Source organism: Pygocentrus nattereri, chromosome 4, assembly GCF_015220715.1.
Source record: "Pygocentrus nattereri isolate fPygNat1 chromosome 4, fPygNat1.pri, whole genome shotgun sequence".
In the NCBI taxonomy this organism is placed as follows: Eukaryota; Metazoa; Chordata; class Actinopteri; order Characiformes; family Serrasalmidae; genus Pygocentrus; species Pygocentrus nattereri.
Genome location: NC_051214.1, coordinates 2,859,537 through 2,874,593, shown reverse-complemented (window position 1 = coordinate 2,874,593; position 15,057 = coordinate 2,859,537). Strand labels below are relative to the sequence as shown.

The following is a 15,057-nucleotide window of genomic DNA, read 5'->3' as shown; positions in this document are numbered from 1 at the left end:
TTAACGAGTGTAAAGGTGCTGCATTGAATTGAATTGAATTGATTTAAGAATTTCTATAATTTCAGAAAGCATAGGTTTTACTTTTGGCCACAGCTGTGTTGTGGAAATGATGGACACATTGGAACCAAGTCAGTTCCACTCCTTATATTTTCGGTTTGGTGCTCCGTTTTTCGGAGAACGTGAATCTGCAGCTGAAATAAATCTGGAAATCATCCACACGAAGTTGCCGAGAGCTCATTATGACAAGAGGACTGTGCAGTTCTTCAGCGCCCTGAATGAAACCCAGGCCTTCAGCAGGGAATCAGATGTGGTGTGCATCGTAGTGCTTCATCAGTAAAATCATCATCATCATCATCAGAACCTCTATATGAAAGACCCATTAAAGGAGATGATGCAGTGGACTGACTTCAAATGTACACCTCACATCCACACGACCACGTCCAGCAGTGCGTAACCCGACAGACCAAGCTGATGACACATTAGCATATTTTATTAATTAATATATTTTATTCATGTGGAAATAATGCACACATTTGAGTCAAGTGAACTCAGTGCAGCACTTTTTTCAGTCCATAAAGCATTCATAATGCATCTGTGAGAAAACTGCCAGTCATTAGAAAACCTCGTCGTTCTTCTTCACGTCCCTTCTTCTGTCACCACGTTTTCGCCTGGATAATAAAACCAAGCTTATCCGTTTAATCTGCAAACGACTGCTGACTTGTTACACTTAATAAAATACCTACACTGATTAATTAAAGACGTAAACGGGGTCGTTCAGAGCGGTTTGGTGTGAAACGCTGCGTCCTAGAGAGTCAGAGCCGTTCACAGTGGTGGTGATAGGAACCAGACGTCCCCCTCTAAAAGCTCCTCACAGTGGTGGTGATGGGAACCAGACGTCCCTCTAAAAGCTCCTACAGAAAGTTCCTACATGAGCTGGTTCTGAATTCACTGCCTGACGACTGAGACACTGTTTTATGAGAGTTTAGAGAACTTCAACTCCATTCATGGTGGAGGGAGACATGCAGGGCGCTGTGCGGCAAAATAGTCCCCAAAGAAAACTCATTATTCCAGATTTTCCACTATTTTCCATGATCAACATTCCATATAAGCTCAGAAGACTCGTGTAGGTTCTCTGGTGGTTCTGGATGGTAAATAAAGTGTCTATATCTGTGTTGTAGTCATGGCGACGCCTGGTTCCCATCACCACCACTGTTAAGACGTCTGAACCACCTCACACCAAACCCTCTGAACCTCTGCTTACACCTCACACGCTGAGTTATGGAGTTATTCTATAACTAGTGAGATTCCCTTTTACTACAACACCAGACGTTAGGAGTGTTTTTCAGTCTCCTATTAAAGCTGTTATTTCTGAGATACAAGGTTTTCTCTCTCTCTCACACACACACACACACACATTTTCTAAATCACTTATCCTTCTGGGTTGCGGGGACAGGGACAGGGGGAGTGCTGGACCCTATTCCAGTAGCCATTGGGTGGAAGGTAAGACACACCCTGGACAGGTCAGGTTTTCTCATGCCAGCAAAAGAGTAATGCGCAAAAAAAAAAAAAACCTAGCTGACGGTGACCTTTGATCTGTGGAGTAATTAGTTATAAAGGTGTATGCACTGTGTATGATCTTGCATTCTGAATGTGTTGTTCCTTCTAAAAGCCCTTCAGGTCAAGCTGTGGCCTCATCTCAGGCCATTGAGGGTCATTGGCCAGAGTCTGTGGTCCCAGTGCTGGTGGACGTCAAAGTTCATTGCAGGCAGAGTTCTCTGCAGTCTTAAACATCAGTATGGAGTTATAGATCTTCAGCGCCGGACCCAGCTTCATACTCAAAATCTTCACCAGGTCAGTCTGGGTCAGCAGCAGGAACGCCTCACCATCGATTTGCTGGAAAGACACAACGTATCAATCAGTGAGTGCACTAGAAACACCCACCTTGTGCTTCAACTCACTGGCCGCTTTATTAGAAACACCCACCTTGTGCTTCAACTCACTGGCCGCTTTATTAGAAACACCCACCTTGTGCTTCAACTCACTGGCCGCTTTATTAGAAACACCCACCTTGTGCTTCAACTCACTGGCCACTTTATTAGAAACACCCACCTTGTGCTTCAACTCACTGGCCAGTTTATTAGAAACACCCACCTTGTGCTTCAACTCACTGGCCACTTTATTAGAAACACCCACCTTGTGCTTCCACTCACTGGCCACTTTATTAGAAACACCCACCTTGTGCTTCAACTCACTGGCCGCTTTATTAGAAACACCCACCTTGTGCTTCAACTCACTGGCCGCTTTATTAGAAACACCCACCTTGTGCTTCAACTCACTGGCCGCTTTATTAGAAACACCCACCTTGTGCTTCAACTCACTGGCCGCTTTATTAGAAACACCCACCTTGTGCTTCAACTCACTGGCCGCTTTATTAGAAACACCCACCTTCTGCTTCAACTCACTGGCCAGTTTATTAGAAACACCCACCTTGTGCTTCAACTCACTGGCCACTTTATTAGAAACACCCACCTTGTGCTTCCACTCACTGGCCACTTTATTAGAAACACCCACCTTGTGCTTCCACTCACTGGCCACTTTATTAGAAACACCTACCTTGTACTTCCACTCACTGGCCACTTTATTAGAAACACTCACCTTGTGCTTCCACTCACTGGCCACTTTATTAGAAACACCACATGAAATGCAGTTTATGGCAGATTAAACACCTACACACTTCTGAAATTACAAGTCAGTCTGAGAAAGAAGTCTGAGCTCAAGGAGAAAACTCAGTGACTGTATGTGCCCAGATACGTTGTTCTCTGTCACTGTCAATAAATAATGTAAATAGAGAATAATATAAGAGCATAAGAGTATTGCTCCAATAGAATTATTTAACCAGTTTCCTTCTGAGCAGCATTGGATTTTCCTCGATGCTGCCAGCGGTGATGAGTGAGTGATTTACGGCTGCTGGAGTGAAGTCACTCAGCTTTGGGCCCACATGGTGGTTCTGACTGAAGCATAATTCATTACCTCCTCCCTGAAAGTGCGCACTTGCTCCCTACAGCCCGGCAGACCCTGGATAAACTCAGACACCTGTGGATCAACAGAGAGAGCATCAGTGAGGGAGCAGCCGCTGGAGACTGCAGACACTTTAATGGGGAAACTTTAAGTCAGAGTGAAATGAACTCCGGTGAACTCGGCTCAACTTCGTCTTCTGGACGTTGTCCTTGTAGCGCCAGTTCTGAAGCTAACGAAGCAAACTTCAAATACCAAACGTCTTGGCTGATAGACTACATTTGACTTAAAAGGAGAATTTCACCAGTTTTTCAAAAATTTCTGCATAACTTTGGTTTGGTGTGAAACGGTCCAGACGTCTTTACAGTGGTGCTGATAGGAACCAGGCGTCGCCATGACTACAACACAGATATAGACACTTTATTTACCATCCAGAACCACCAGAGAACCTACACGAGTCTTCTGAGCTCATATGGAATGTTGATGATGGAAAACAGTGGAAAATCTGGAATAATGAGTTTTCTTTGGGGACTATTTTGCCGCACAGCGCCCTGCATGTCTCCCTCCACCATGAATGGAGTTGAAGTTCTCTAAACTCTCATAAAACAGCGTCTCAGTCATCAGGCAGTGAATTCAGAACCAGTTCATGTAGGAACTTTCTGTGAGGAGCTTTTAGAGGGACGTCTGGTTCCTATCACCACCACTGTGAGGAGCTTTTAGAGGGGGACGTCTGGTTCCTATCACCACCACTGTGAGCAGCTCTGACTCGGTCAGTTTATCTAGAACAGAGCGTTTCACACCAAACCGCTCTGAACGACTCTGATTACACCGGAACCATTTAATTATTTTAAAAGGCCATCAGACACACATTTATGGGCACTTTCGTATCACGAGTCCCGACTGGACGTTTGAGGTTCAGGTGCCAAAACAGAGGAAACGTCACAGCCAGCGTTTCTCTGTTATGAAATGAACAGGAGCCGCTTTGTGCAGCGGAGAAAGCGCTCCAATTTAAAAATGTGTCCTCAATTTATCATGGAAAACTTTTAAATGAGCTCTGAGAAGCCGAGTTTTCCTAAAGCGATTATCTTCGCTGAGCACATTCACACGTTTAAGATGCGATCCAGTGAAGAAATCATTATTTATATTTATGTAACTATGCAAATCTTCGTTCTTTTAAGCAGCAAGCTGAGCGTGCTCAGAGAACTCCTAAACTCGGAGAAACAGGGACAGAGAGACAGGTCTATGTATTAGAGCACAACACGGGAACTGCAGTGCTTCATTAGTTTAATGACAAACATCACCATCATCATCATCATCATCATCATCATCATCATCATCATCATCATCATCATCATCACTAGGAGCTTGACAGAGAAAACGTCATGAGAGGCACTTTAACCCCTTAAAATCTCAGGCTTTTACATACTAAGGCTTATTATTCAGTACCCACAGGTTATAGAAGCCCTGGCCCTGTAAGGGGTTAAAGGGGAACTTCACCACTTTTCCCCAAATTTCATGCACAGTTCAGTGTGTGAGGTGTAAACAGAGGTTCAGAGCGGTTTGGTGTGAGACGTCTTTACAGCGGTGGTGATGGGAACCAGGCGTCGCCATGACTACAACACAGATATAGACACTTTATTTACCATCCAGAACCACCAGAGAACCCACACGAGTCTTCTGAGCTTATATGGAATGTCGATGATGGAAAACAGTGGAAAATCTGGAATAACGAGTTTTCTTTGGGGACTATTTTGCCGCACAGCGCCCTGCATGTCTCCCTCCACCATGAATGGAGTTGAAGTTCTCTAAACTCTCATAAAACAGCGTCTCAGTCATCAGGCAGTGAATTCAGAACCAGTTCATGTAGGAACTTTCTGTAGGAGCTTTTAGAGGGACGTCTGGTTCCCATCACCACCACTGTGAGGAGCTTTTAGAGGGACGTCTGGTTCCCATCACCACCACTGTGAGGAGCTTTTAGAGGGACGTCTGGTTCCCATCACCACCACTGTGAGCAGCTCTGACTGTAAGTTCCTCTAGAACTCAGCGTTTCACACCAAACCGCTCTGAGCGGCTCCGTTTACAATCTAATTGTGTAGACTTTAACGGTTGATGGGATTCCTCTTCAAAAACACCCAGAACTCCATTAATAAAGCATCTCTTGCAGTCCTATAAGTACAGCTGCAGTAGAATTTCATATGTTTCTATGTTTTGTTATGAAGCCTATATGAGCCTATATCACTTTAAACAGACAGGCAATTCAGAGAAACCTGCGAGTTCGCTTGTATTTGTGAGCATCTTATATTACACTCTGCTACTCTTTATTTTACCGGTCTCACTCGTTTATTGTCCTGCCTTCACATCCTTAAAGAGTTTAAGAAGTCTCGTACCTGCTCCACACTCCAGGTGGCCACTTTACTGGCCGTGATTCCAGCCACTGATGGGAGGAGTTTACTGTGCTGGTCCCAGCAGTGAGGCATGCTGGGATTTGGTGTGGAGCAAGGCATAAACACGGACTGGTGCAGGGCCTGCTGCAGAGTCAACTCTGAGAGAGAGAGAGAGAGAGAGAGAGAGAGAGAGAGAGAGAGAGAGAGAGAGAGAGAGAGAGAGAGAGAGAGAGTGTGAGAGAGAGAGAGAGAGAGAGAGAGAGAGAGAGAGAGAGAGAGGGAGGGAGAGAGAGAGAGAGAGAGAGAGAGAGAGAGAGAGAGAGAGAGGGGGAGAGAGAGAGAGAGAGAGAGAGAGAGAGAGAGGGAGAGAGAGAGAGAGAGAGAGAGGGAGGGAGAGAGAGAGAGAGAGAGGGAGGGAGAGAGAGAGAGAGAGAGGGAGGGAGAGAGAGAGAGAGAGAGAGAGAGAGAGGGAGGGAGAGAGAGAGAGAGAGAGAGAGAGAGAGAGAGAGAGAGAGAGAGAGAGAGAACAAATATGGGTTAACTTGGTATTACCTTGGCTTAGTTACTGGCCACTTTATCAGAAACACCCACCATGTGCTTCCACTCACTGGCCACTTTATTAGAAACACCCACCTTGCTTCCACTAACTGCCCACTGACGAGGGGCTAAAAGGGTCTACACCAGCAAGGTGGAGGGGTTTCTGATAAAATGGCCAGGGATTTTCACAACTGTTTCACCAAAATGTTCTTAACTGTTTTAAAGAAAGTTGTAAATCTGTGAAATGTAATTATGGTGAGGATTTTGCGGCCTGAAGGCGGCGTAGTGTCGTCCCCAGACTTTATAAATCTCATTATGTCATCATCGGGTGTTTCGTTAGTGAAAACAGCAGTGACCGGGTTCACAGGCAGGAACGTCTGGTCTTCTGGGGACATTCCGCTGAAGTGAAGCCGCAGCGTTTAAGCCACCGAGACCGTGATGCTCGCTTAGCTCCTCTCAGCACTGCCGGCTTTGTGTTTAGATTTTTTTTAAACACATTGTTTTATTTCACCACAGGATCCCCGCGCCGTCTTTAACACTCACGCCGCTATCTGCCTCGCCGCTGCTAATTCATTCTGTTGGGGCTGAGTCTGTTTAACGGCCTGTTAAAGAGAATATCAACCCTTAGAAATCACAGATAAACTAAAAGGTGATTACAAAAGCATTCTGTACTTTCATATTAATTGTTTCTGACTTGTTGCTCATTAAAACGAGTGGAGAAATTGGGCAGAAAGTGCAGAATGTAATCTTAGTCTGTGCCACATTAGTGTGGTACATGCAAACACTGGCAGCACGACGGCTTTGTACTGAAGCACTGAAGGGATATTAAACAAGGCACTGTCATAGGACGCCACCTCTGCCACAAGTCAGTCTGTGAAATGTCTGTCCTGCTAGATCTGCCCCAGCCAACTGTAAGTGCTGGGTCATTCTACAGAAACGTCCACTTTTCCATCTCTCCATAGGAGTCACTGGTGTTACCGATCTTCATCGGTGTTACTCATAAGAAAGGTAACGAGAGATGTTTTTAATGAACCACACATTTTACAAAAACGGCTGCTACGGAGCATCAAACCACACGCTGTCACTTGTGGAACATCCACTAAAATATGCAATTTAATCCATTTGTATTCAACTTTTTCACAGTGACGTCAGCTAAAAGCTTCATAGGATCATGAGATAAATGAGAAACTCTCTGAGAACCGAGAGACACGGTGGACTCACCATGAGCTTTTCTTCATAGATCCTCAGACAACAGGTGAAAGGAAGTTCAGTGACGTCATGTATGAATTATTGGAGGCATAATTGCAGAAAAACATCAAAATATGGCCTCAGCCTTCACACATGACTAGGAGGACGAGCTCTTCTGTGGTGCTTGGAATTAATTAACCGATAATGCTAAACTGATGCTGAAAAGCTGTACTTGTTAACGTAACTTACTGTTTTATTTTAAAATATAAATTAATTATAACCCTAATTTTAATTTTTTTAAAAGTGTAATTATCTCTAAACACTAGGGACACAAAAATGGACGTTTCTGTAGAATGACCCAGCTATTATTCTGAAATGCAAGCATCTAGCTCTACAGTAGCTCAGCCACTCAGAGTGGACAGCCTCCGTTGCTCATAATGAAAAACTCACTACAGAGTTCCAAACTGCCTTTGGAAGCAACTTCAGCAGAAGAAATGTGTCTCAGAAGCTTCATGAAATGGGTCTCCAATGGCCGAGCAGCTGCAAACAAGCCTGAGATCACTGCGCAATGCCAAGTGTCGACTGGAGGGGTCACTGGACTCTGCAGCCGTGAAAACGTGTTCTCTGGAAGGATGAACCAGCTTCACTATCTGGTAGTCTGATAGCAAATCAGGGTTTGGTGAATGCCAGGAGAACGTTCCCAACCGGAACACAGCGCCAACAGTAAAGTTTGGTGGAGGAGGGATAATCTTCAAATTTTCAGGGTTTGGGCCCCTTAGTTCCAGTTAAGGGTGATGTTGTGAAGCATCAGCACAAATATATTTTAGACAATTACATGCTTTGGGGAAGAGCCTTTCCTGTTCCAGCGTGACCGAGTGCACATAGCAGCTCCGTAAAGACATGGCCTGACGAGACTGGTGCGGAGGAGCTCCGGTGACCCTGACCTCGACTCCTTTGGGATGAACTGGAGCGCCGACTGTGAGCCGGGCCCTCTCGTCCAACGTCATGACTGAACGGGCCATTTTTGCAAGGCAACACAAACTGCTACTGCGTGGTGTGACTGCAGCTTTAACACCCTTATTCACTTGTTTGTTTAAGGCAGTGAAGAAACAGCAGCTTGAGTCTGTCATTTTAAGGCTTCGCTGTATTCATTTCTATCAAAGCCCAACTAGCTATTGTGTATATCGAGCTGACACTGACTTGTCACAACAGCCACAATAGAAGTAATTACACCAGAGGACCAATCTCAGAAAATCACTGCCAGAAATCTCTCGCATTCCTTCCACTGTCTCATCATCATCATCATCATCATCATCATCATCAGGCTTCAGTACACAAGTGTGTGTCTGTCTGTCACTCTCAATTACAGTAATTATGAAGGAGATTCACTTCAATCACGCCGAGTTCCGGACAAAAAGCAGTGGGTATTATGCTCTCATCAGCGACGGCTGACTCTAGATCAGACTAAATATCAAGCAGCTGTTATTATTATTATTAGAGCGACAGCGACTGTAGATGCCTAATTGTTCTTATGAAAGGCTCCGTCACATTCAAGTTCCGTTACAATTCCACTCATTTCAAAGGAAATTCATTTACATTCCAGAAATACTCACCGGCCACTTTACACCTGTTCAGTTGCTTGTTAGCACAAATAGCTGATCAGCCAATCACACGGCCGCAGCTCACTGCATTTAGGCGTGTAGAGGTGGTCAAGACGACTTGCTGAAGTGCAGACCGAGCATCAGAACGGGGAAGAAAGGGGATTTAAGGGGCTTTGAACGTGGCGTGGTTGTTGGTGCCAGACGGGCTGGTCTGAGTATTTCAGAAACTGCTGATCTGCTGGGATTTTCACGCTCAACCATCTCTAGGGTTCACAGAGAACGGTCCGAAAAAGAGGAGATATCCAGTGAGCGGTCAGTTGTGTGGACGAACGAGGGGCTGAAGCTCTCTGCGTAAACCGAGTTAGTCTGAGTCTAATCTGCACACGAAGGCCGGCTTCGCTCCGTCGTATCTATGATCGCCCATTAGCTAAAGCTGTGAATTAGAACACGTCCTGTGGCAGGAAGCTGCTGGAGGGATAATTCTCCCTTCCACGGCTGCAGGAGATACTGAGGAGCAGAGAGAGTGAAGAACCAGCAGGAACCACATAAAGGCTGGATTACAGCCATACAGAGCGACTCCGACACACCCGCTAGTTCATCAGCTCTGTGTTCTGATCGTTTAATAGCTTGGTTCCTCTCAGTGGTTCTTCTTCGTGTTCTTATGGAGGTTCTCCTTTTGAGTCTTGGTTCCTCTCCGTGGTTCGTCCTCGTGTTTTTATAGATGTTCTCCTTTTGAGTCTTGGTTCCTCTCAGTGGTTCTTCCTCAAGTTGTCAGGATGTTTTTCTCCTTTTGAATCTTGGTTCCTCTCAGTGGTTCTTCCTCGTGTTCTTATGGAGGTTCTCCTTTTGAGTCTTGCTTCTTCTCAGTGGTTCTTCCTCGCGTTCTTATGGAGGTTCTCCTTTTGAGTCTTGCTTCTTCTCAGTGGTTCTACCTCGTGTTCTTATGGAGGTTCTCCTTTTGAGTCTTGCTTCTTCTCAGTGGTTCTTCCTCGTGTTCTTATGGGTGTTCTCCTTTTGAGTCTTGGTTACTCTCAGTGGTTCTTCCTCATGTTCTTATGGAGGTTCTCCTTTTGAGTCTTGGTTCCTCTCAGTGGTTCTTCCTCGTGTTCTTATGGAGGTTCTCCTTTTGAGTCTTGGTTCCTCTCAGTGGTTCTTCCTCGTGTTCTTATTGAAGTTCTCCTTTTGAGTCTTGCTTCTTCTCAGTGGTTCTTCCTCGTGTTCTTATGGAGGTTCTCCTTTTGAGTCTTGCTTCTTCTCTGTGGTTCTTCCTCGTGTTCTTATGGAGGTTCTCCTTTTGAGTCTTGGTTCCTCTCAGTGGTTCTTCCTCGTGTTCTTATGGAGGTGTGATGAGTTGTTTTTTGCCCACTTCACATCTGAAATATGTGTGATTTCTTTCCGTGAAGGCTTAGAGAGGTCTTCCTTTCGCCGGTCCCCTCGGTGATGTTTATCAGGGTGATTCACCTGCAAATAAAACTAAACTGAACTCAGCTGAACTGCAGGGCAGCGCGGGAAGAGCTCCGGTTTAAAGTGAGGAAAAACACCAAGCCTTTCTAGCCGCTACTGTCGTGGGCGGCACAGAAGCAAAGCACTTAGCGTAACCGAGTGCAACTACATTCATCACATTCTATCCTGCATCTGGGATTACGGCTGTGCAGTTATCACCGTCTGTAAAGGAAAGACCTTGTACTGCTGCTGAACTCAGAACCATGAATCTTCAGTCTCTACGCCAACCCAACTGAGGGAGCCCCAACATTCAATTCAGCTCGATTCAGTTTTATTTGAATGGACCTTGACTCAGCATTTCAGTTTAGAGTTTAGAGTCGCGTTTCCTCTAAGTGAAGTGGGGAACTGAAGGCCGGAGACCAGCACACTTTGGAGATTTCTCTGCTCTACATGATAATAAGCTGAGGAGTTGAATCAGGTGAGCTTGAGCAGGAACATCACCAAACTGTGGAATGGACTGGACACCCCTGCTCTAAGTTTCTTCCTCACTGTTTTAGATGGCTCTTCCTTTTGAGTCTTGGTTGCTTTCAATGGTTCTTGCTCAAGCTTTCAGGGAAGTATAAAGTTAGATGAGGAAAAATGTAAACATACGTTAAATCTCATAAGACAACCAAAAGACAACGACTGACTACGTTAACTTCACTTCCAACTCCGACTATTTTCTAGAGAACTTTAGGTAGCTAGATAGGTGGGTGGGTGGGCTGGGTGGGCTGGGTGGGTGGGTAGGTAGATCGAAAACAAGGGGAAAGTACAGTGTTACATATCGCTGTTGTTGGAACACATTTCCAAAATTACGTTTAATGTAAGTCAATGGAACCAGAAGTTTTTCCAAGTCATTTTGAGCTGTTCTTTTTAGTCCATTCACCATGAAACTTACATGCAGTGTCAACAGCAACAGGTATTTTCAAATTATGTCAAAAATGGAGATGCAAGCTTTTCTTCCGACAACAGCAAGATATTAGGTAGAAATAAAAGACATAAATTAGGCAGAAATAAAGAACAGACACAAGTTTTAGTATTAGACAGCTAACATTGGCTGACGTTGTTGGGTAGCTTGTCATTATAATTATAACTTTGTAGTCAAGCACATAACTCTGGAGGAAAACTTTGTAGTCCTTTTGATTTACATTTTCCCTTGTAAAGGCAGCCACTGCTGTAATGTACTTCCTACTATGACGACTTCCACTTTGTTAAATATGGGAAGGCGGTCTACTGATGGGTATAAGCTTCGCCTCTTCGCTTCTTTTAACATAAAATTGTGGTGCACTCAAACTAAAATATAAAAATATAGGAGTGACTGCTGGGAAATTGTTTAGTTCATTGAGTTTAACAGCTACAAAAGTCATGTCCAAATATTGTACTTTTTTCTAGGTATTCTGAATTATTTCAAATCTGTTGCCTACCTCAGCAAGGCCACACAGTCAGTGCGTACCAAGTCGTCTTTTGAGACCCTACATCAATTTAAGAATGAACGCCACTCCAAAAACACATCATTGGTTTTCTGCTTGCTCCACAAGACCTGCAGTGCTTGGACCCCGACGATTGCCACTTGCGACATTCATGTAGCTCTCACAGCGTTTACCGTCCACATGTTCTGCATTCATTTTAGATGCAAACGAAAAGGAAGCTGGTTGTTTTGGTTCCTGACAATGATGACTCACACATGTTAACCCTATTACACTCTCCGTTTGACAGCTATCAAAAATCGGAACATGTGAAAATGGAACCAAAAAAGGTTCCAAATGTCGTGAACGAATACTTGTTTACTCAAGGTCACTGCGCTCCTGCCTACAACACGAGCTTACTGGACATTAATGTCCAGGACATTTTCCAATCGGCCAGCCAGGAGGTTAAACCAGGTTGTCTTGGAAACTCGGAATATTTTTTATTTCCAACTCTGGCCTAGGGCGGCTTTAGCGAAGGTCTATTGATGGAATATAATGAGTTACGGCCTCTTTGGCTGGAATTTCATCTACAGGCTCATTACGGTCTGGAGCTTTAGCCTCGGAGGACAAAGAGAAGCGCTTTGATAGGTTAGGCCAACGAGTCGCAAAGAGAAAGAGAGAGAAAGAGAGAAGAGAGAAAGGGAATGAGTCAGAGGAAAAAAGGGAAAACGCACAGAGAACAGTTGATGATCAGTAATCGGGCCGTCTGGCGAGGCTACGCTAATGTGTGATAAGAGAATGGGGCGCCAGGACTGTGTGCGTGTGAAAAGCAGCGAGTTCCAAACAAAGAAAACAAACGAGATCCTTCTGATACTTCCATCAGTGGGGGAGCAGAAGCAGAGGAGAGCCTCATCAAGGTTCTCGCCAAGAGACCAATATCACTTCAATCCAATTGACCAGAGCAGAAATGACCATCAACAGCACTGAGATTTGATCGTTTCTCTCCAAGACAGGGCTTAGCAACCTCTGGCATGCATGCCACATTCAACACATGGGGCGTATTAACTGGGTTTCTGACTTAGTTCGACACCCTATGGGTTATTTCTGCCTTTTTCAAGCTACTATTGCTTAAAAAATCTAAGTCTAGACGGTTTCCTCTCTTGCCAAGACATGCCAAGTCAAAATTTATGCTTCTTGATGGCGGTCACTACCGTTTTTTAGCCACAGTACCGTGGAAAAGGTACTTAATGACTGTATTGTGCAAGTTTTTAAGGTAACTTTACTCGAAGGGTGTCTACATAACATCATACATAAACATTTCATAACATGCCCATGAATATTTAAATCAACATTTATAAAGTACACGTTTTATGTGATATTAATATGGATTATTATTTCATTTTAAGTTGCATTTTTTTTATTTTAATAAAAAAAGCCCAGACCTCAACACTCAATGTGTTTGGGATCACCTGAAAATGCTGAACCAACTTCTAAGCCTGAACTTCTGCAGATTCTTTGACAAACTGAAAGCGAGTCTCTTGAAAAGAATGGAAACTTAGGTACAGACTAAATATATATATGAATATATTGTATTTTCTGCTTTTTTCTTGATGCTAAACAATGAATAATTTGCACTAAATGGCTGTTTTGACAGGAAATTAAATAATTAAATGGTGGCGGTCTTTGGCTTTTGCCATCACCAATAATGCGTCCCCACAACGGAAAAAAGAAGATTTGCTTTAAAACATTAGTTTCAACAACCATAAACCACATTTGCACTCTAATGCATTATATAACAGGAAAGACTTTGTGCAAAGACTTCAGACTAAATTCTCCGGTGGTGACAATGGTTCATTTTCCACGAGCTCGCTTTACCTTGACTTACAGGCCGTTCCAAACGCTGCCTGGAAAATGGAAATGGAAAGTGCACACAATGTCCCACAATGTCCCACTGTGCTACAATGTCAGATGGCAAAGTTGTTTGGAAAAGTCCTTGAGAGCTTTCAGAAGTGCACCAGTGCGACCTTTGTGAAGGACAAGCACTACCCAAAGCTTGAGGACGTCAAGGGGCTTCAGAAACTGTTGTTTTAGGACGTTTCACTGCAGACCTGAATGACAAACTCTGGAATGCATGGAACTGGACAAACAGTCTTTGGGCATTTCAAGCACTTCAGACAGATCTGAGCCTGTCAATCAACCAGTATGGTTAACAGTACTACGTGTAGGCTAAATACAAGACACACACACGTGTAGATAGATAGATAGATAGATAGATAGATAGATAGATAGACAGATAGACAGATAGACAGATAGACAGACAGACAGACAGACAGACAGACAGACAGACAGATAGATACATAGATAGATAGATAGATAGATAGATAGATAGATAGATAGATAGATAGACAGACAGATATAGATAGATAGATAGATAGATAGACAGACAGACAGACAGACAGACAGACAGACAGACAGACAGACAGACAGACAGACAGACAGACAGACAGACAGATAGATAGATAGATAGATAGATAGATAGATAGATAGATAGATAGATAGATAGATAGACAGACAGACAGACAGACAGACAGACAGACAGATATAGATAGATAGATAGATAGATAGATAGATAGATAGATAGATACATAGATAGATAGATAGATAGATAGACAGATAGACAGACAGACAGACAGACAGACAGACAGATATAGATAGATAGATAGATAGATAGATACATAGATAGATAGATAGATAGATAGATAGATAGATAGATAGATAGCTTCTGTCAGAATAAAACCAACCCTTGTATCTCCAAAATAGTAACTTTACAGGAGAAGGAAAAAACATACTTCACTTTCAATGTAAGTCAATGGAACCAGAATTTTTCCCATGTCATTTTGGGTCATTTCTTTTAGGCCCCTCATCACAAAATTTACAAACAATGTAAAAAGTAACAGACACTTTCCAATTATATCAAAAACTGAAAAACGACAAAAACGGAGATAGGTGGTTTTCTTCCGATAGCAACAATATTATATATATATATATATATACACACACACACACACACTTTTTGATGGGCACAGCTGGAGCTGTTCTGTTGGAGCAAAACCTCGTATCTCCAAAATGGCAACTTTACAGGAGAAGGAAAAATCATACTTTATTTTTAATGCAGGTCAATTGAACCAGAGTTTTTTTTTCACATAATTTTGGGTCGTTTCTTTTGGTCCAATCATCATTAAATTTACACAGAAGGTAAAAGACAACAGACATTTTCAAATTATGTCACAAACTGAAAAACGACAAAGATGGACATACAAGGTTTTGTTCTGACAGCAAGGATGTAGTTGTGCATGCAGTCAAATGCCAAGGTTTGAACACCCCTGATCAAACTGCATGCCTCAAGTAAAAATAGAGAACAAACTGCAAACTTCTGCAAACTTT

At 43.5% G+C, this 15,057-nt stretch overlaps 1 protein-coding gene across 6 annotated transcripts in view; it reads right to left on the bottom strand.

The window, feature by feature from the left end:
• Nucleotides 1-485: 485 nt before the first annotated feature.
• Nucleotides 486-15,057, bottom strand: part of l3mbtl3 (L3MBTL histone methyl-lysine binding protein 3) — a 79,002-nt gene continuing 64,430 nt past the window's right edge. For 4 of the 6 annotated variants that reach the window (XM_037537843.1, XM_017687064.2, XM_017687062.2 and 1 more), the window contains 3 exons: nt 5,403-5,557; nt 3,031-3,093; nt 1,130-1,893 (listed from right to left, as the gene is read on the bottom strand). In XM_037537843.1, the coding sequence (XP_037393740.1) occupies nt 1,750-1,893; nt 3,031-3,093; nt 5,403-5,557 (362 nt within the window). In that variant the 3' untranslated portion in view covers nt 1,130-1,749. Of the gene's footprint in view, nt 669-1,129; nt 1,894-2,659; nt 3,094-5,402; nt 5,558-15,057 lie in introns of those variants that run through there. The other 2 variants (XM_037537844.1, XM_037537842.1) reach the window with 2 other exon arrangements.